A 21,361-nucleotide genomic window follows, 5' to 3' on the forward strand; every position below is an offset into this window, starting at 1 on the left:
AGGGAAGGTCCTGGCATTGAGAGGATTTGGGAAAGGCTTCTTTTTGGAGGTGGGATCTTAGCTGAAACTTGGAAGAAACATGGAAAGTCAGGAGGTGTAGATGAGAATGAAGAGAATTCCAGGGTTGGGAAATAGCTAGAGAAAGATGCAGTTTTTGGAGTGTTTTGTTTGAGGAATATTGAGAGGCCATTTTCATTGTATTGAAGAGTATAGGAATGAGTAAGACATAAGAAGATGGGAAAGCTAGAAAGGCTACAAGATAGGCTTTGAAGCCAAACAGAGATTTTATATTTGACTCTGGAGAGAACACAGAAACACTGGAGTTTATCGAATGGGGAAGATTACTTTGATAGCTGAGTATAAGATGAAATTGGAGTAGGGAGATCCACCAGCAGCCTATTGCAATAATCCAGTCATGGGTGATGAGGTCCTGTACCAAGATGGTGGCAGTGTCAGAAGGAAGAAGAGAGTGATGAAAAACACTGTGAAGGTAGAAATGATAGGACATGATGATTGGATATGACAGGTAAGAGAGAGAGAAATCAAGGATGATACCTAGTTTGGGGATAGTCATCTAGGTGGCTGGAAGAATGTTGTGTCCTTGGTGGTATTAATGAAATGAGGAAAGGGAGGATTTTGAGAACGAGCTCAATTTTGGACATGTTGCGTTTCAGATGTCTATCTATAGGACATTCACTTTGAAATGTTCAGTAAGTGGTTAGAAATGTGAATCTGGAGGTCAGCAGAGAGCTTAGGGTTAGATAAGTAGATTTGAGTATCATCAGTATAGTGATGATAATTGAATCCATTGGAATTGATGAGAACACCAAGTTAAATGGAATAGAAGAAGTAGTCTAGGATGAGCCTTGGGGACCTCCCTGTTTGTAGATGTGACCTGAATGAAGATCCAGCAAAGAAGACTGAGAAGGAGCAGTCATCAGGAAGAAGAGGACCAGGAAAGAGTATTCATGCAAATCTAGAGAGAAGAGAGTATCAAGAAGATGACTGACAGCATACAAGGCTGGAGAGAAATCAAAATGAAGAATGAGTCAAAATTCAGAAGGAAGATTGAGGACAAAACCTTTAGATTTGGCAATAAGAGATCACCAGTAACTTTGTGGACAAGTTTCAGAAGTTGATGAGAATGAAGAGGTCAGAAGCCATACAGTGCAATGGAAACATAAATTATAGACAGCTCTGTTAGGATGTTCATCCATTAACAGGAGGGGAAAGATGTAGAACAGTAGCTGGTGAAATAGAACAAGTAAATGTTTTTTGAGGACTGGGTAGATAGATATGTTTGTAGGTAGTAGAGAAAAAGGCAGGGAGATAAGTGAGGGGAGGATGGTAGGACAGTCTGCTGGAGAGGACAGCATCAAATGGGGTCATTGGTGCATGTAGAGAGGTTTGCCTTCACAGAGAAAAGGGCCACCTCTTCATGTGAGATAAGTGAGGGAGGAGATAGTGGCAGAAAGCATCTGAGTGAACTGTGGGAGGTTTGAGGAGGCAGGAAAAAGTTGTTTTGGTGAGTTAGGATAGTGAGTTAATTTGGGAGGTATGAAAGGATGGGCTCACCACAGTGAGAACGCAGATGTGACATAAATTTGTAAAGGACCCAGCCAGCCTGGTTTGGAATTTTCTCCAGTTCTGTTCTGTAACAGACATTGGCAGGACTATATAGATGATGTAATAAGGAGCAAGGGGCTTGAGAGGAAAAGTGTAGAGTTGAATTAGTTTACTTAGGGTTGAAATGGGAAAGGGAAGAAAGCAGAGCTACTTCAGGGTTGGTGACCTTGGAAGGAATTGAAAGTTCAAGGGATTAGAGGTCATGTTGAGGGTGAAAAACAGGATTTAGGGTTGTAAGGCAGAGGGATAGGAAGAATGATAATAGATTGTTTTTTTTTTTTTTTTTTTTGTTTTTTTGTTTTTTATTTATAATTTTTTTTTCACAGTATATATGCATGAGTAAATTTTTTTTTTAAATAATATTATCCCTTGTATTCATTTTTCCAAATTATCCCCTCTCTCCCTCTACTCCCTCCCCTTGATGACAGGCAATGCCATACATTTTACATATGTTACAGTATAACCTAGAGATAATATATGTGTGTAAATACCATTTTCTTGTTGCACATTAAGTATTAGATTCCGAAGGTATAAGTAACCTGGGTAGATAGACAGTAGTGCTAACAATTTACATTCACTTCCCAGTGTTCCTTCTCTGGGTGTAGTTATTTCTGTCCATCATTGATCAACTGGAAGTGAGCTGGATCTTCTTTATGTTGAAGATACCCACTTCCATCAGAATATATCTTCATACAACATTGAAGTGTACAGCAATCTTCTGGTTCTATTCATTTCACTCAGCATCAGTTGATGTAAGTCTCTCCAAGCCTCTCTGTATTCCTCCTGCTGGTCATTTCTTACAGAGCAATAATATTCCATAACCTTCTCATATGCCATAATTTACCCAACCATTCTCCAATTGATGGACATCCATTCAACTTCCAGTTTCTAGCTACAACAAAAAGAGCTGCCACAAACATTTTGGAACATACAGGTTCCTTTCCGCTCTTTAGTATTTCTTTGGGATATAAGCCCAGTAGTAGCGCTGCTGGATCAAAGGGTATGCACAGTTTGATAACTTTTTGGGCATAGTTCAAAATTATTCTCCAGAATGGCTGGATTCTTTCACAACTCCACCAACAGTGTATTAGTATGACAATAGATTGTAATCAGATCAGTGAATTTCAGACTTCATGAACATATAAGTAGCACATTTGTGTGTTTTAAAGTCAAAGATATGACCACCTTGTCTCCTTGTATGAGGGTAAGAGTTGGGGAAGAGAGAGAGACTATGAACCAACACTGAACTCTTTGATTAAAGAAATCATCAAGGAGGTTTTAGACAATAGCTGTGAGGATTATGATTGGACGGTAGTTACAAATGGAATGAACCTCAAATGAGAAGTTGCTGAGTGTTGTTAGTAGAGGGAGAACTTGGAAGTGACAATGAGGAACAGCGAACATTATGCCAGTGCTCATGAATGAACATGGGTCCAGGGCTGCTGTGTAATTAGGAGAGAGCCACATTTCAGAGAGAGATCAGAAGATGGAAGGATTAGATTGGAGGACAAGATTTAAGATAACAGTTTGTTACTGATGGAACAGGTCTCCTAGAAAACACAGCAGAAGGAATTGGTGGTTTCAGTGTGAGAGTGTGATATTGGGGAGAGGGACTTGGATTGAAGTCAAAGGGAACAAAGGTTTGGACTGTGAGCAGAATGGATTTGAACTGAGGGTTCGCAATCACTGGGATGGGGATGGTGTGACCTATGGGAATTTTTAATCACTGAGGAAGAAGGCCCTCCTAGAGTTTGGTTTTAGGGTAGATTGTTCTCAAGGCCTTTGGCAGCTCAAGTGTCTTCACCAGTGGGGGATGCTGAAGGAGGAGGGTTTCTTCCCTTCTCCTGGATAAGACGGAATGACATTTCTTAGTTTACTCTTGTCATCTACCTTCTTTGCTCCTCTTCACATCCTATTAAGGGCAGAGGCTTTTTTTGGTTTTTTTGTTTAACCTTTCTTTGCCTGGCACATAGTAGTTGCTTAATAAATGCTTATTTACTTGCCTTTAAAGTTCCTTTCATCTGAATCAAAGCCTGTGATCATAAGCCATTACATGCTAGTGGTTATTTAACAATAGCATTTATATAGCCTAAGTTTTACAAAAGGTTTTACAAACATTATCCATGTTTATCTTTACAACAACACTGAAAAGGAGGTAGATTATTCCATTTTCCAGATGAGGCAGTTGAGACAGATTAATGTTAAGTGACTTGCCCAGGGTTAATGGCCCTGAGAAACCCTCTCTGTCTGGTTTTAAGGAAGTTATTAAAGGTAGGAGACTGTTTTCTTATATTTTTGTCCAACTTTCTATCCATTGTATCATCTTGCTGGCTATAAGAACAGAAAGACAAGGACAAATGCAAATCCTAAATCAATTAACTAGTAAATGTTTATGGCCTATTATTACTTATTATTTATTATTTATTAAGGCCTTTAGTATATCAGCAACTTTTCTAAACAATGAGGATATGAAGACAAATGTGAAATATTTCCTGCCAGCAAGATCCTTACTTTTTTTTTTGCTGAGATAGTTGGGGTTAAGTGACTTGCCCAGGGCCATACAGCTAGGAAGTGTTAAAGTGTCTGAGGCCAGATTTGAACTCGGGTCTTGACTTCAGGGCTGATGTTCTATCCACTTGTGCCACCTAGCTGCCCCAAGGTACTTAATGGAGGAGACAACATATGGCTTAATAGGGACATAGGAAATATGAAGCAGATACAAGTATTTCAAATATTACCCTGAAAATGTAAGTCTCTTCTTTATAGATTTGAAAAGAGGAAATTGTCATTCATCTTTGTAGCTTCCATAGTGGCCAGTGTTAAGCCTTAGTAGATAAGTAATAAATGTTTGTTAAATTAACCAATTTTTTTACTTGTTTTACTAACTAGTAGCTAACAGTTGGCTTGAATTATCTCCCTTCAAAGTGGAGAGCTATGACACAGCACAGAAACAAGCATCCAAATTTTTTTTTTAATCTAGTGATAAAAATCTTACTAATTAGCAGTAAAGTAGTCAAAAGATTGGCAGATGGCAAGCTAATCAGCCCTTGGATAATTAATAGTTGAGTATATTTTGTTGAAATTGTGGTATACAATTTTTTCAGCTGTTTCTCACGCAATAGACATCTTTGTTTGGAACTACAAAAAAGCACTGCTACAATACTTTTATGTATATGAGACCCACTGGAGTATATGTGCTTAATAGCGAGAGCTTTGGATCAGAGATATTTTATTCACTTTTTTGGAATAATTGTAAATTGCTTTCCAGAATGATTAAAACAGTTCATAGTTCTACCAATAGTGCATGACTATCCCTGTTTCTCCATAGCTGTTCCAACATTAGTTCTTTTTCTTTTTATCACAGAAAGTATATTTTTGTTTTGTTGTCATTATAAAATTTAAGGTTTTTAAAACATAAAACAGTGGGTGGTGGAGGGGCGGACAGATAAATAATCTAGTTCACTTAATGCTTCCTTTGTTTGCTGTCCTAATCAAAAATTTGTTTGTTGTCCTCCAAGGAATCACATGTTGCGGCTCACTCTAGATTCACCACCAATGTCTCCTCTGCCCTCTTGCAAAAAGAATATTCCTGGCAAAATCCAAGTTCCTAAAGTGCCTGTGGGTTCTTCCTTAAGACAAGAAAGCAGGATAGATTCTTTCTTGATAAAAGAAATTAATTCTTTAAAAACACCAGAGAAGCCAAAGAGAGTAAAAGAAAGCAAAATCAATCCTATAGGAAAAAAGCTCTGCACTTCTACAGTGATAAAAGAGGCACCACGTGAAGCCACAGAGGCTCAAAGACTCACTTCAGTTAATGGCCCTGAGAAACCCTCCACATCTGGTTTTAAGGAAGTTATTAAAGGTAGGAGACTGTTTTCTTGAATTTTTGTATTTCTTGTATCTTTTTTATGAAAAAAACTTCTCATCTCAGAGAATAGTTATATAAAGTCACATTTCTGAAGTGGAAGAAAAGGGAAAGGCTGTATTAGATCTCAACTTAGTACTGCCTTGGAGTTTGAGAGAGACAAATGTTTTGATGTTTGTATAAGCCTTTTACCATCAGATTAGGAATTCAGACTGAAGTCTCAACCTTTGTGTCTACAGATATTCCCCCTTTCTGTTCTGTATAGTTTTCCTTGAGTAATCTCCCTAAAACACTACTTTCATTATATCATCTTGCTTACAAGCCCCCAATGACATTGCCTTACCTATAGGAGAAAGACCAAATTATTTGGCCCGTCTGTCATTCTAAGTCTTGCAGTCTAGCCTACTCACTTTATTTTCTTTATTCACTTTATTACTCACTACCTTTTTCACTCTATTTCTCATTATTCCTTAGCACAAATTTCCTTTTCAAGCCAATCCCCTTATATTTTTCTGAATATGCCATACTTATTTCCATTTCCTAGACTTTATTCATTGGATTCCTTTTCTTAGATTGTTATAGCCAATCTTTAGATCTTAAACTGCTTGTTCTCACATTGGTTTCTCCTTTTTTAGTACTCTGGCAATATATATTTCTTGGACCAATTTTGTGGTATTTTAAGAGACCACATACATATATACTATCTTTTTAAGTGTTTCATTTGAGTTTGTTTTATTTATTTAAAAAAAATTCATTCTGAATTTACCAGCACTAACCTATAAATACTAAACACTAAATATAAAGTAGAACAGAAAGAGGTATGTGAAACCAGAAACTCATCTCACATACTATGCTTATTCTGTGTGCCCCGCTACTCATGCAATGGGCACAGTACTAAAATACCACTTTTGCAGTAAATATTTGATTTGAATTTTGAATTAGTGTATTAATAAAAGCTTCTACTACAAAGTACTGTCTTGACTCTGACATCTCATTTTGGAGGTGACACATGGCTCCTGTAAGCTGTGCTAATGGAATACAAGCTTTACAGTAAGTATTATCACATTGAAAAGATATTGATATTGTATTTGTTTTCACTTGTCTGAATTAAAAGAGAGCCTTATTTTCAGAAGGTTAAGCAGGTACTGAATTTGTTTTTTTTTTTTTTTTTTTTTTTTTTTTGATAACTCATAAAGCCCATCCATCAAAGTAGGAAGTGAAAGTCAGTAGAGAAAATTCTCATTCTATTGAAAGTAAAGATCTCTTGCGATACTAGCATGTGGATAAATTTGAAAAATTGTGGTTGAACTTCACTAGTAGTCTAAAAAGGCCACCACATATTTTTATTGACTGATAGGACTAATCTTTCCCTTAAACAATCCTTGCTGTTATATTCCTTCCTCTCTCTTTTCCTCTTTTCTTCTTGTTTACCCTAAAATGTATTTCTTTACTCATTTGTATGTATGTTCTTCTCTTCTTTGACTAATTCAGATGAAATTAAGGTACAAATGGCACCCAATGCCTTTATCTCTTCCTCCATGTTTTCACTTGTGCATTTCAATTATGCGAGACAATTTTCTCCATCTTTTTTAACCTTGTCTATCCCTTTTCCAGAATGTATTCTTCTCATTTGTCCTTTAAGATCATTAAAACATAGCAGACCTGTTTCTTAGACTATGTAACCATTAATTAGATAGATAGATAATCTCCTATCTATTATCTCCCCCTATTGGAATCCTTGTTTGGTCCCTTATGATTATTCACTCCTTTGTTTGCCCTTTTGTGTCTCTCTTGTGTTTTATGTTTTCGCTTTCAAGTTTTTATGTAGCTCTTTGATCTTTCCATCAAGAATTTTGGGAGATCCTCTCTTTCATTAAAGTTCTCTTTTTCCCTCTAAATGATTATACTCAGTTTTCTGATTAAGTTCTTATTTCCATTAGTGGTTATTAAATTGTTGTTGACCCAGACTATGGCTATTTGGTATTTGAATTCATTCTTTCTGTCTGCTTATAATATAAATTTTTAAAAATTAGAATTGAAAATTCTGAATTTTGGCTTTGATGTCCCTAGGAGTTTTCATTTTTGAGGTTTTTTCCATGAGGTTACCAGCGGATTCTTTTTATTTCTAGTTTGTCCTTGGTTCTAAGGTTTCTAGATATTTATCTTTTTATGATTTCTTTAAATATGATGTTTAAACCCTTTTAATGAATAGTCAGTGATTCTTAAGCTGTCTCTTTTTGATCACTTTTTCAGGTCAGTTGCTTTTCCTATAATTTATATTTTCTTCTGTTTTTTCCCCCCACAGCATTTTGACTTTGTTTTAATATTTACAGTTGTTTTATGGAATCATCATTCAAATTTTTAGGGAGTTTCTTGCTTGGGTAGATTTTGAACGTTTTATGCTAAGCTGATAATATCCTTTCCAATTCTTTTTTTCTTGCTCTCATTTCTTTTTTGGTTTTTCTCTCCAATACTCTCCATTTTAAAGCTTTTAAACATTTTTGCTTCATTTCTTCCAGGAATTCTAATTGAACATATGACCAAGGTTTGTTTTTCTTTTTAGATTTTGTTTCTTGATATTTTGTAGTCATTTTCCTCTTTTGTGTTTGTATCTTAAATATCCTTTAATCATAATAACTTTTTATAGTGATTCTTTTTGTTTGCTCATTTTTCTAGTCTGTTTCCTTATTTCTGACTTTGTTAGGGCAGGTTCTTCACACTTCTGGAGGAAATATCTGGATTGATTTTATATCTTCTAAGTTCATCTCAGTCAATTAATAAACATCAATTATGTTTCTTGTATGTGCCTTCTATTGTGTTAAGTGCTGGAGATATAAAAAGATTGTCTCTGCTTTAAAAAGCTGACAAGCTTTTGCTTCTTTCTTGCTGTATTGAGTATTGCTTTATTCCAAGATCTCAGGGACCACTCAGGCTAGAAACCTGCATACTTTCATTGTTATAGAATGTTCTGATCTAGATCTAAGTCAGGTTGCTGCCCTCTTGGTCTAAGCTCTATGAGTTCTTGCTCTAGGTTTAGGTCTGAGCAAAGTACTTTCTTATTCCAATTAGACTTCCAGTAGCCTGCAGGTGGACTTAGCCACTATCAGCCAGCTGGAAAGCTCTACTGCTTTGGAGTGACAGAACTGCTGACTCTCTTTTGGTCTGCCTTGTGTATTCTGCTGTATGCTTCAGACTGGGCTTGAGGCTCTTGAGACCCTCCTCTGCTCTTGGGGTCAAACTCACAGCTACTAATGACTTCTGAATATGTTCTTTGCTTATAATACATATAATACATTGTGGCCTCTTTGCTTTTTTTATAAAAACATTACTTAATATTTTATTTTTTCCCCAATTATATGTAAGGGTAATTTTCAATATTCATTTAAAATTTTTTTGAGTTTCAAATTCTTCCCTCTTCCTCCCCGTTCCACATTAAGAAGGCAAGCAATTATACAAAACATTTCCATGTTAGTCGTGCTGTGAAGGAAAACACAGACAAAAACCAAAACACAAACCCAAGACAAAGTTAAAGAAAAAGTATGTTTCAATCTGTATTCAGACTCTGTTTTTTTTCTCAGGAGATGGGTAGCAATTTTTTTTTTTTTTTTAATCACAAATCCTTTGGAATTGTCTTGACTCATTGTATTGCTGAGAATAGTTAAGTCATTCACAGATGATCACTGTACAATATTGCTGTTTCTGTGTACAATGTTCATCCAATCTGCTTCTTTTGCTTTGCATCAGTTCATCTAAGTATTTTCATGTTTTTCTGAGAGTAACTTGCCAGACACTTTTCATAGCATAATAAATGTTACATCACAATCATATACCACAATTTGTTCAGCCATTCCCCAATTAATGGACATCCTCCAGTTTCAAACTATGACCTCTTTGAAAAGCTACCCTTAGGCTTGGCCTACCTTGGATATATGACCCAGAAGAAGATAATTAACGATAAAGCTACCACTTGACTTTTATTGTTTTTACCCTACATAAAGTCAAGCCCTGAATAGAGTATCTCTCCTTGCCCTGGTGCCTAGCTTCTTTAGGACTAGAATGCTTAGTGCTGCTGGTCCCTAGACTTCCCTGACTTTTACCTTTTTTCTGACCAGGGCTGGAACAATGATTGTTTTTTTTTTTTTTTTTTTTCTTTGTTTTCACTATCAGGATTTGGTCTGATGCATTTTCTCTGTGTAAAGCAGTTATGGGATAGAGTTTGACTGTACTTATCCCTGATGCCCTGCCATCTTAGTTTCACCTCAAATTGCCTGTAATCTGACATATGCTTATAACTGAGCAGTAAGGATGGAAGAATTGGATAATAATAGGGTTCAATAATAGTGTCAAGTCTAACAAGTTTCTTATAATTAATTTGTTATTACATAATTTATTTCCAGCTTATGTGAATTTTAGTGGAATCTTCACAAAATAGTTGTACATGCCTTAGATAAAGGAGGTCTCTTCAAAGCATTTAGCTAATAGATGAAATCCCCAGCTAATTAATTTTCAGTCTTTTACTTCATGCTTGGTATTCTGAACTTAGGACCCTCCAAACTTCCTGACTTTTCTTACCTTGTTCTCCTTATGTTCCATTGACTTTCTTTTCTGTTTTTCTAGAAGAGTACTTAATTATATACCAAAGTATGCTGTACTGTTATTGCTATACTGAATTATTTATTTTTTTCTGCATTGAAAATTGGCAAATTGACTTTTTCCTTCCTTACAAATACATGTATATTTTTAAATGCAGTGGAATGTCCTGTTTGCAGCGTGAGCATCCCTGAGGCCTTCATAAATAAGCACTTAGATAGCTGCTTGTCACGAGAAGACAAGAAGGATAGCCTTAGAAGGTGAGTAATTTAAATATAACTTTTGGCTCTCTTATGTTATGTACTGATTAAATTGAATTCAGCTTTCATGTTGCCCTGTGGCTTTTCTTTTGTTTTTCTTTATTTTTCATTTTTTCTTAACACTTTCTAAATCTGTTATTAGAATTTAATAGGATTTGGCCTAAACAGAAAATCTTTTGTTTTGGAAAGAGATTATTTCTTAGTAAATTTTATTCTCCATTAGTTTCAAATTTGCAGTTAATTCCCAACTCTACAATATGTCTCCTAATAGCAATACTGAAAACTTCAACATTTTTTTACGTACAGCTTTTTAGCAAGCCCTTTAAATCCTTTTTGTCTTGAAAGGCATTGTATGAATGGGTTTCTTAGATAACAATTTTTAAAATAGTAATATATTATTTTTTGAATACATGTAAAGATAATTTTTAGTGTTCATTTTTACAAAACCTAATATTCCAAATATTTCTCCCTCTCTCCTCCTCCTCCTCCTCCTCCCCTAGACAGCAAGCAATCCAAAGTAGTTAAATATGTGCAATTCTTAGACAATAACTTTAATTTTATTGAGGCAATTGGGATTAAGTGATTTGCCCAGGGTCACACAGCTAAGAAGTATTAATTGTCTGAGACCAAATTTGAACTCAGGTCTTCCTGACTTTAGGGCTGGTGTTCCATCCATTGCGCCACCTAACAACTTCAATTTTAAAGAATTATTTCTACATTGTAATCAGATATTAAGGAAATGTAAGCATACTTGCTTAGTTTTGGCCAATATGCCAACTTGCTAATATTTTCCACCTCTTTACTTACTGGATTCATTGTTGTATTATTTTAGTTCTCACTGGGGATGTTCCAGATTGACCATGGTATTCCTTAGGAGTCATTTAACTACTATTGACATATCTGTTGATAAGTGAAGTGTTAAAGTTAACTTCATTTTCTTTGTTTCTTTTCTTCTTTTTTTCTTAAAAATATTTGCTACCTAAAACTTTGTATTATCTTGGTCAGATTTTTTAGGTGCTCAGAGCTTTAGATGTTACCATTAGTAATTTTTATAGACTAACAATTTTGGAAAGATGAAATAAGATATTGAATGTAAAACATTTTGTAAACCTAAAGATTTATATAAATACCAGATATTACTAAAACAGGCCTATTTTAAGAATTTCTAAAGTCACACTTAAGAATATCATTAAACATTAAGTCTCAAAGAGTCCTTTGATTTATTATATAATTATTTTGAAGATGGAATTTTAGTCTCAACTGTGCTTTTTCTTTAGTGGTTTGTTAGACTGTTTTGATTGGTTGGTTTAGTTGTTTAACTGTTTCATTCAAGTAACAGCCAAGTACAGTGGATAGAGAGCCAAGTGGGTATATTTTTATGTATGTTTTTATTTACTTTCTTTTGCCAGCATTGGAATGTGAGCTTCTTGAGAATAGAGATAATGTGTTTGACTTAATTTTTTATCTCCAATTCTTACAATGCCTAATAAATATGTATTTGATAAATACTTGTTGACTGACTGTCTGAATTTGGCGTCAGCAAGACCTTGATTTAAGTATCACCTCTGACATAAATTGATTATGCGGCACTGGAATGGACTGTGGAAGATTTTGAGATGAGATGTATCTAGTTTCAAAGTTGGAATTGCTTTTTCTTATTATCAAATTATAATTTTTATCTTGCTTGTTATAAAGCCAGAGAAATGTTTACAGACCACTGACAGACAACACAACCAATTTTTCAGGCTATACATTGCACTTCTGTCCTTTGGGAAAGAAAATCACCAACTCTGCAGCTCTTTCATCTCTCTCTTCTCTAGTGTAGACTCATATAGCCCTGCCCAAAGATGAGGGCACAGTTTCAGGATTTGGAAGCAGGGTCACATTTCCACTGTAGTTTCATTCCACTATTGAGCTGGGGTCCTAACAAAGCTGAGGGCCACTTTTTCTGAGGTTTCCAAAGTGCAACAGGGCATTGAGCCACTCTAACCACTGGCTAGAGCATTTTTGCCATTTGCCGTAGCTGCTTTAAGGCCTGTCTGATGTAGAGGACCAGCTCCATCAGACTGCTATTCAAAACCAGGGCACAAATACTCGCACTAAGCTCTGTAAAAAATTCTGTATTCTTCCTTGCTAGGATATCTGCTTGTTCCCAAAGATCATACGCATTAAGGATATGGGAAGTGATGGTGACATAGGAAGAGGTTATATTTTGAATTACAACAGGGGTGCTGACAGTTGAGCTGACGCCACCATTCCCTGCATTGCCAGCACCTGACCCTGGTTGGGAAACTCCAGAGCTTGCAGGAGAAGGCATGGGAGACAGAGGTGACGGTGTGCTTATATTTCTTGAAACACCTGAAGAAGCTGCCTGTGCCGCTCTGAATGAACTTTTAAAATGTTCATTAAGGGTCCGAGAATACTTTATTGCAGTGTCTTTCTTACAACGAAACATTGCCATGTAAAGAATGGACTGACAACGCATGCATAAAACAATGAAAATTTTTTCCTGTGGAGATGGTGGGGAATCTGGAAAGGATTTTAATGACAGTATGAATTTAATGAAATCTACAGTGTCTGAAAACGTGGAGTAAACTGACTTGGATGTTGGATTTTCAGACTCTAAAGCAATTCCACATTCAATAAAGGACAGGACAGCATCCAAGTACTTAAATGCTTTTCCAACCTTGTCTGACATTGACTCTGCCTTGTGCTTTAACTTTTTGGCTTTCTTCAGGTGAAAAGCAGCAACTTGTTTTTCAAGCTTGACTTGATACTTTGGGGGCTTGGAATTACCATTTGGCAAAGAAGGCACAGGAAAAAGATCACCTGGAGATGCTTTATTACTTGTAGAATTTCCAGAAGACTTTCCTTCCTCTCTCTTATGTTTAGAAGACACTCAGTACCTCAGATAGTTCAGTAAAATCAGGGGTTCTTAGGCTTTTTTTGTGTCTTGAACATCAGTGGCAGCATGGTGAAACCTTTGGGTCCCTTTTCAGAGTAATTTTAAAAAATAAGTTTTTATTAACATCTTTTGTTTTGCATCACCAGAATTTTTCTCAAAATTTCTGCCCTGCCAAAGAGTCATTTTGTAGAATAAATAATTTTTTTAAGAGGAGAAAAAAGGGTAAGAGAAAAAGAAGGCGCAAAAATGTTAATGTGTAGAAAAAAATCTGAACATAAGTGCAGTGTATCATATCCATGGACCTCTCACCTCTGCAAAATAATATGGTGGTTCTGTCTTCTCAGATCTTGTCCTTTGTAATTTTGCAACATTCATTTTTGATTATTTGATGGTTCTTTCTATTTAGATTGTTTTCATTTGCATATTTTTTTTTTTTGATTCCATTGACTTCACTTTGCATCAGATCATATAAATCTTTTTATCTCTTTATTCATCATATTTGTTATAGCACAATCACAAATTATTTGTTAAGAGTCTTCTATGTGCCAGGCACAATAATATTCCATTACATTTGTGTACCATAATTTACTTAGATGTTCCCCAATCATTGCATATCTACTTTGTTTCTAATTCTTTGCTATCACAAAAAATATTATTGTAAATATTATGAAATATGTGAGAACTTTCTCCTCATCTTTGACCTCCTTGGATGGTTTAAGTAATAGAATCTCTGAATCAAAGATTAGTCGCTAAGCATTTATTAAGTACTTGCTATTTAGCACCAGGCACTGTGCTAAAGACTGAGCATACAGAGAACAGTGAAAAATAGTCTTTGCTCTCAAGGAACTCACAGCTTAATGTGGACAAAGAGTATATACTGCGTAATTGGGGGTGTTCTTTGAGGAATGGTACTGGCGTTACGCAGGACTGTGAGAAACTTTTTGCAGAAAGTGAGAACTTTGCCAGGGAAGCCAGTTCTGATTCTGAGTGTTGGCATGAAGAACTGCCAGTGAAGTTAGTAGGTGGAGTGTTGTTTGGGAAGAAATAGCAAGAAGGCCACTGTCACTGAATATCATAGGTGAGAGGAAGGTGTAAGCTAATGGGACAGGTAGGAAGAAGTCAGATTATGTATGAAAGGTTTTAAAAGCAGCAGATTTTATTTTTAATTGTAAAGTTAATAGGGAATCCCTGGAATTGACTAAATGAGGTGAGAGATGATAGTTTTAGGATGATCAGTTTTGTCACTGAGGGGACAATGGGTCAGGGAGCTCAGTAAGTAGGCTATTATAACAGGGCCTTCAAGAGGAGAGTAAGAGATATCAGAGGAGAGAAGACATAATAAATGTAGAAATGATGTAATTTAACAGCTGTTTGGATATAGGAGGCAAGAAAAAGTAGGTAGTTAAGTATGATGCTTATGTTTTGTAAGCCTGGATGATTGGATGCATGGCAGTACCTCCCAACAATATTATGGAAGTTAGGATGGGATGAACCTTTAGCGAGAAAAGGTATTGAGTTCTGTTGTAGAACTTCAAAATCTGCAGGAAGCATTGGATTCCCTGACACGTGAAGCAATGGACAATAGATTGGTTTTGGACTATCTCTTGGCTGCTGAAGGAGGCATATGTGTGACTGTTGTTTACATACCCTCCCTCTAGGACTCTAAAGTTTATGATGTTTATGAGACATCCAGTCAAGCTAATAGACAGTTGAAAATGAAGAGCAGAAGTTGGGTAAGAGGTTAATATACTAGATAGGCATATCTTTGACTCGCTTGCATAGATAATGGAAATCATGAGAATTGATGAGATCACCAAATGAAATAGTATAGAGAGAGAAGAGAAGCAGACCCAGAACAGTCTTGGGGGATCCTAATTGATAATGGAGGTGACCTTTATGAAGATCCAGAGGAGATGATAGAGAACTAAAGGAGGTCAGTGTCAGGAAAACCCTAGAGAGAAGAAAGGCTCAAAAAGAAGGCGGTCAGTAATGCACAGGACTGCAGAGAGATCAAAAAAAATTGAGAAAAAGCCATCAGATGTTGCTCTTCAGAGATCATTAGTGACTTGACCAAGGGCAGGTGCAGCAAGTGAAGAGGATGACAGGAAAGGAAATGAAAGTGTGACAGCTTTCCAGTGGGGAGGATAGCACAAGTGAGGGACATAATTTATAGTTAGTTGGTAAGTAGAGAGTGAGGATGATGAAGAGAGCTGTCTGCTAGATATGAAGTAAAGGGGCCACTTATGCATGGAGAGGGTTTACTTGGCAAGGAGAAGGGCCTCCTCTTCATGTGAGACAGAACTGAGAGAGGAGAGAGTGGCAGAGGGCCTCAGGGTGGTGTGAGATGAGAAGAGGAGGAGGATTTCATGGTGAACATCTAACATTTTTCAGTGAAATATGAGGCAAAGTTCTTAGTTGAGAGATGGGAAGCTTGAGGAGGGATAAAGAGGTTTAGAAAAACTGCTAGGATGAATGGGATATGGAATTAATTAGGGAGCTATAAAAGGATTGTCTTGCTATGCTGAGGGCCCATTTAAAATTAGGTAACCAACTTTTAGCATAGTTTTGTGTTTTTGTACAGCTCCATTCTGGGGGTAATTTAAGACAGGCCTTTGGAAAGAGAAGCTCTTTGGTAAGGTTAAGGAGCAAAGGACTCAAAAGAAGTAGAACCCAGGGGTCAAGATGAAACGGGGAAGACATCATAGCCAGCATAGAAGTGGTGATTTTGGAACAAAATGAGGGTAGAAGAGAAAAGGGATTGGATATTGTAGTGAGGAGAAGAAGAAGGTTTGGAGTGCTAAGGCGAAAAGAGGTGGAATAGCAGAGTTTATGAAAATGAATGTAGAACTTGTGAGAACTGTGAGCATTGAGAAAGATAGGAAAGTGTCATACACTTCAACAACAATACTATATGAAGATATATTCTGACAGAAGTGGATATCTTCAACATAAAGAAGGTCCAACTCACTTCCAGTTGATCAATGATGGACAGAAACAACTACACCCAGAGAAGGAACACTGGGAAGTGAATGTAAATTGTTAGCACTACTGTCTTATCTACCCAGGTTACTTATACCTTCGGAATCCAATACTTAACGTGCAACAAGAAAATTGGATTTACACACATATATTGTACCTAGGTTATACTGTAACACATGTAAAATGTATGGGATTGCCTGTCATCAAGGGGAGGGAGTAGAGGGAGGGAGGGGAAAATTTGGGAAAATGAATACAAGGGATAATATTATAAAAAAAATTACTCATGCATATATACTGTCAAAAAATTTATAATTATAAAATTAAAAATAAATAAATAAATAAAATAAAAACAAAACAAAACAAAACAAAAAAAATATAGGAGAGTGTCTTAAAATTCAGGACATTTTTGTTATTTTATTTGCATGATTCCATAATGGTGATAGTGATCCATGGTTCCATAGCCTATATGCTGCTGTGTCTATCTTTCCATAAGGACTCTGGTCACTTATCATCTTTACCAATTTATTGGATGTGAAGTGAAATGTCAGAGTTCGTTTGGTTTAAATTTCTGTCCTTTCATGTGGTGGTTAGTAGTATGCAGATTTTCCTTTGAGAACTGTTTGTTCATATTTTTTCATCATATACACATTTATAAATGTGTCAGTTATTAGGATATTAGATATTATCAGATATTAGGATATTAGAAAATATTAGGATATTTTCTAAAAATTAGTAATTGAAAGGTATTCCAAATTTCATTTATAAATGTATATCTAAAGATATATCTAAATGTATATTTAAAGATAAAATTCCTCTCCCATTCAAATTCACAGGCCCCCTGAAATTCATCCTTGCTGTTCAGGTTAAAGATATGTGTTCTAAAACTATAATGAACAGAAGGTAGTTTTCTTGTAAAGAGTGTGATAAGAGTGTGCATTCTCCTCCCTCCTTGTGACTATATTTGGTCATCAATTGGTGAAAATTGTTTTTCTTGGATTATATGAGAGCTACTAGCACACTGACTTGGTACTGCTGTTTTTTTGATCTCCATAAATACAAATACTCCCTCCTTCTCTTTCATCTGTTGTCAATATATTTATATGTAACCATTTCTGGGTATGCAATTTAATTTATGATTATCTGATATTTAGGGAAGGTATGAACAAAAATAAATTTTATTTTCCCTCAATATCAGATAATAACTTAAACCTTGAATTCTTCCAACATCTTGCTTTCTGTAGAGGTGCTTAATAAATGGTTATTAAGTAACTGATTAATTTGAATAAAAATAGTAGTACTTTTTCTGTCCCTTAGAAATCAACTGATACTGTCCCTAGATTTTATATATGAGGAAAGTAAACTAGGGCTCAGTTAAGTGACTTGTATTTAGTTTCATAGATAGAATGCAGAGTGAGAATATTAAACTTTGGCTCACTGTTTGATTCTGTAGTTTACTAATGCTGGCCATATATTTTTTTACCAGTTTAGATTTAAAACAATGTTAGGTGAAAAAAAATTAAAAAAAAAAATTTTTTTTTAAAGAAAAAAGATATGAGAATATATAAAACCCTTAAAAAGGAGGTAACATTTTGACTCTGGTTCATTTTTATTCCCTCTAAAGCATCAAGAAATAGCATAAGCATTCAGAAAGGACAATGTTATCCTTCTCTCTCAGACTTATTTAGATGCACACAAGTACTCCAAGACTGAAATGAAAAAAGTCAGGTAGCCAAGAATGGCGTGGGTAAGAGAATTTTGGTCTGGGAAAACATTTTGTTGTTTTTATCTCAAACAGATGGTGCAGTAGTACATAAGCTCTCAGGATGTTTGCTGTGTAAAAGTATATCATAGACCAGAAATCTTAATAAGCTAAGAAAGTCCTGTTACTCCAGTTTTCCATCTTTGCCTTAACTATCTTTGGAAGATAACCTGTGCTTCACTCAACTTAGGGTGATTTTGTGCCAAAATTAATTGGAATTTCTGAATAGATATGACATTTAACATTAAAAAAACTACTTTGTAACTGAAACTTTTTTTGGAAGGGCCTAAAATAGAGAATTTTTTCTGAACACAGCATTAATAAGTACTGAGCTATCTTTATTTTCTGGTATTTCTTGCTCTATAGACTGCACATTTTCTTTGAATTGTGGGCAAAATCAGTATCATCCTTTTGGGAATTTATTAGGACTTGTATTTTGAAAATTTTGAAAGAATTTAATTAACTATGATATATATATATATATATATATATATATATATATATATATATATATATTTTAAGAACCACAGAACACTATATGTTTCCATTAGGATTTTATAGACATAAATTGTTTTTCAGAAAACAACTTGATAATTTGTCTTTTATCTGTATTTTTCTAGATTTCTGAGAACATATTCAGCCTCTCATCTGATATTATTTTATTTTCCCAGAATTTTATAAACCCTATAAAGTCCAAGGGGCAGTTATATTTAAAAACAAACAAACAAACAAAACACTCTCCCTCTCCCCCCAACCTAGAAATACATTATCTTAGAAATATAATACAAATGTTCCTTTGTTTCATTGGTTATCTTTGGATCTAGGCTTCACTGCTTTACCACTAAAGAAAATAATTTAGCCAGTTGGTGGTAGTGTAAGATAATAGACCTTTTTGGTATCTTAGTTATTACTTTTTAACTAGTGAACACATAATGAGTGGTTCTTAATATCACCTAGTACTAATTGTAAAATAAGGTTTTCCCGAGTATCCCACTTTGAAAAATAAGAGTTGATATTTATGTAGTCTTTAAGGCATACAAAAGTCTTTTTTGTGCATTATCTTTTTTGGTTCACATGATATTCTTTGGCCTCATTTAATTTATACCTAACCTCTAACACATTCTTTTTTTTAAGGGTGGGGGTGAGGAAGAGGTTCCAACTATAATAGTAATGTTCAGCAAGCATTCATTAATCACATAATTGCTCACTGATCTGTTAAGTGCTTATAAGTTATTTAAAGTACCTTTCAGAAGTTGTTTCTAATGAAGGTCTAATTTTTGTGTCATCTATATGTTCCACTTTTTTCTTAAGAATTTTTCTTGTTAAGAAGCTTAGAATTTGATCTTTTAGGATAATGTTTTAAAATTTGGAAAGTGCTTTTAAATAGTTTTTAGTATGGTTTGGGAGTTGCTTTGGTAGATACCAATAGACTTATGCATGAATGGATTTTTTGTTTGTTTTGTTTGTAGAATTAGAGTAAAGTATCAGGATAAAAGTTTATGAAACAATATGAGACATTTGATTGATGTTTTGGGTCCTAGGAGTCTCCCCACACTAGGAAGTGACAATCCAAACTAGAGTTTGGATTAAGTAGAAATGGTGAAATGCTTGATGTTATTTGTGAGTATGTGTATAGAATAAGATCATGGTTAGGAGAACTGGCTATATAACTTATTAACCTGGTGACTTTGTGTGAATCATTAAATATTTCAAGACTTAATATCCCCACTAAATGAGCATCTCTACTGAAATCCTCCCATATTGTACACCAAACCTTGGCGATGACCCTGGCTTCTAGAAAGTTCCACGAGTGGATTACAAGCTACTAGTTGGGAATTTATTTCTAATGAATTCTAATTTTAATGAATCCAATTCCAGTGAATTCTCTGACATATGTTGACAACTTATAATGAGAATTGAAAGTAAATAGAATTCTGAGTTTGTGGGGTGGAGGGAGAAGCTTGATATCCCTTTTAATAATCAAAACCATAATTTATGTAGTACTTTAACTTTTGCAGAGTGGTTTATAATTTCATCATTATTTTATTTTATCCTCACAACAACCCTGAGGTAGATGTTATTAAGATTTCTATTTTGCAGTGAGGAAATTGAAGCAGATAATGACTTGCCTAGGATCATACATTTCACAATGTTGGAGGCCAAATTAAGGTCTTCCTGACTTCATGCTCAACACTGCCTGTAATTGTTGAGGATTTTTTTGTTAGTTTACTTCCCTACAATTATTAGTGATTAATTGTATATTTATAGCAGAATCTGTGGCTTTACCCTTGTTTTCTTCATCATCTCACTACTTTTCTGTTCTCCTAATGAGGTCAAAATTTTTAAAAATTTTGTGGTCATTTATACACCTCAGGGTTTTCTTTTTTTGCTGTTTTTCAGTTAGTCCTTTCTGGAGACTCTGAGAGCAGGCAAAAAGAAAGACCTTAAAAGTGACGATTCCCTAGATCTGTCTTTTCACTATTCTCTGTCAGTGAATACTTGCTATGTCCTTAGCTGAACTCTTAAACATGTTCTTATTTCTCTTTGCCATTATTATATTTATTCTAGTGTCAAGAACATTTTCTTAATTTTTCTAATTTTTTTAATTAATGAACTTCAAGATTAAAGAAGGTAATTATCTTCTAATTATTTTATTCCTTTTTTTCTACTTTCTGACTGACTCAAACTGCTTGTGAGTCACATCACAAATTACGTTTATCTTTGTTTTGCTTTGACATCTTACTTATCTTTTAATACAGCCTTATTAATTTCTAAAACTTAGTCTTCTCAACTTTGAATCTTGTTTTCTATTCTAATTGTGTTATTCTAGTTTTTCATTTGCTGGATTTATTGCAAATTGTTTTTTTTTGTTGTTGTTGTTCTTTTGTTTCAGTTGTGTCTGAGTCTTCATGACTCTATGTGGGTTTTTTTGGTAAAGATAGTGGAGTAGTTTACCATTTCTTTCTCCAGTATATTTTGCAGATGAAGAAAGTGAGGCAAGTAAGGTTAAGTGACTTATCTAGGGTCAAGATAAGTAAGTATCTGAGGCCATATTTGAACTCAGGGAGATGAATCTTCCTAACTCCAGGCCTTGATACTCTACTGTGCCACCTTGTTGCAAATTAGGACAATATTTCATGTACCATGCTTTTTTTCCCATATCTAACCCTGATCCTACAATGTGCAAACTATATGAGTTTTCTTTTTGTTTCCTTGTGGTTCACTTATTTTATTTTATTTTTCTTTGCACTTTTTCTTGAATTTGTTTCATCTTTTTTGTAATGGGTGATTAGAGTTGAAACTTCCAAATTAACAGGCATAGTTTCTCTTTTTGCCATGTAAACTATTTTCCAGTTTGGTTTCTTACTTAAAAACCT

General features: G+C 35.0%; 1 protein-coding gene across 3 annotated transcripts in view; it reads left to right on the forward strand.

Annotated features, from left to right (window-relative positions):
- Window positions 1-21,361, forward strand: part of RAD18 (RAD18 E3 ubiquitin protein ligase) — a 100,568-nt gene that overhangs the window by 13,524 nt on the left and 65,683 nt on the right. For all 3 annotated transcript variants that reach the window (XM_074284024.1, XM_074284025.1, XM_074284026.1), the window contains exons 5-6: window positions 5,145-5,488; window positions 10,242-10,341. In XM_074284024.1, coding sequence (XP_074140125.1) covers window positions 5,145-5,488; window positions 10,242-10,341 — 444 coding nt within the window. The remainder of the gene's footprint in view (window positions 1-5,144; window positions 5,489-10,241; window positions 10,342-21,361) is intronic.

Source organism: Sminthopsis crassicaudata, chromosome 1 (assembly GCF_048593235.1).
Source record: "Sminthopsis crassicaudata isolate SCR6 chromosome 1, ASM4859323v1, whole genome shotgun sequence".
Taxonomy (NCBI): Eukaryota; Metazoa; Chordata; class Mammalia; order Dasyuromorphia; family Dasyuridae; genus Sminthopsis; species Sminthopsis crassicaudata.